We start from the raw sequence: 1,253 nt of genomic DNA, 5'->3' as shown, positions 1-1,253 counted from the left end.
CAAGCTCCTGCAGTAGCGGCTTCACTACCAGCACCTCTTCGATGGTATTCTCCAACCTCTCCACCTCCTCACTGCTGCTGTTGCTGCTGGGGCAGAGTTTCATAGCAGTGCATATCACCATCGGATCCTACGCGCAGAGCAACGCAAAATATTTACATCAATTGGGAAGGTAACACGAAATAATTAAAATTTACACTCGTTTCAATAGTAAGACATTGCTATAAAAAAGCACATCAGTGTTTGCTTTACTCAGTTTTTTTCTACATTTTTTTTTCAGTAAATGCGCAAAATCCGGACGCGTGATTTTGGTGCATATTGTGCTTAACTTGTGGCGAGAATTTTGCTTTCATATTCATTGTGGTAATTGAGAAAATATCCAAAATTTCATTTTTACATAAAAATTCAAAATTTGTGTCATCACAATAATTAAGTGCTAGAAATTTCACGAAATTTTTTGGCTGCAGCATAAAGGTACATCGTATTTTTAAATAAAACGTGTGATGGATTCGATTCACTAGTCAATAAACGTTTACTCGTTATTAGAGTAATACCCGTGCAAAAGCTTCAGTGTATCCTTAACTGGGAAGGTGATGTGCACAAACATTAACGGCTCCTGCTATAAACACAGGATCCCGCTTTTAAACCATTCTCACACACACCACAGTGCTCGAAATAAGAAAAAAAATGTCCCAACAATTTCTGGTTGTCCCAAAAAATATCCCCAAATCTCCTATTTTCAATCACATAATAATATGGTCAGAAAACACCCAAAAACAGTGGCATAGCCAGGATTTTTTAACAAGCGGGGCAAAAAACAGCGAACTTCGCAAAATAGTAGATGACTTAATATTTTAATGGCTCCTCCGCCTCCCTCTCCACACCCTACGGCTTGGCTCCTTTACCTCTCAGCTCTGCAATCTTTGTTTTGGGCGCCATGCAAAATGGCAACATTTTTGTTCATTGTTCTCTGCTCCCAAGATATGTAATTGTTCAGTGGCGGGTCTAGGATTCCGAGGGGGGGCAAATTCTGGTTGTCTCGGACAACCGGACACCGCTTATTTCGAGCACTGCACCACCCGTCATTCTCGCATATTCAAAGTTCAAGCTCAGTAAGTTGCACATGCAAATTTCACACGTTGCAGTTCGGCATTTACCATTTCCATGGCGACGAAGTCGAGGATGGCAGGGAAGAATGCATCGACAGCGTTCTTGCACTGTAACAAACAATGAGAAGCCATGAAATCGTCATGGCA

The 1,253-nt window shown here is 41.1% G+C and overlaps 1 protein-coding gene across 1 annotated transcript in view; it reads right to left on the bottom strand.

The window, feature by feature from the left end:
* Window positions 1–1,253, bottom strand: part of LOC106809490 (proactivator polypeptide-like) — a 9,659-nt gene that overhangs the window by 1,291 nt on the left and 7,115 nt on the right. The window contains exons 5-6 of the mRNA XM_014812578.1: window positions 1,155–1,214; window positions 1–127 (exon numbers count right to left, since the gene is read on the bottom strand). Coding sequence (XP_014668064.1) covers window positions 1–127; window positions 1,155–1,214 — 187 coding nt within the window. The remainder of the gene's footprint in view (window positions 128–1,154; window positions 1,215–1,253) is intronic.

The sequence above is a fragment of the Priapulus caudatus genome, unplaced genomic scaffold (genome assembly GCF_000485595.1).
Source record: "Priapulus caudatus unplaced genomic scaffold, Priapulus_caudatus-5.0.1 Scaffold358, whole genome shotgun sequence".
NCBI lineage: Eukaryota > Metazoa > Priapulida > Priapulimorpha > Priapulimorphida > Priapulidae > Priapulus > Priapulus caudatus.
Note: the sequence above shows the minus strand (reverse complement) of the source record. Positions and strands in the feature narration are given on the sequence as shown.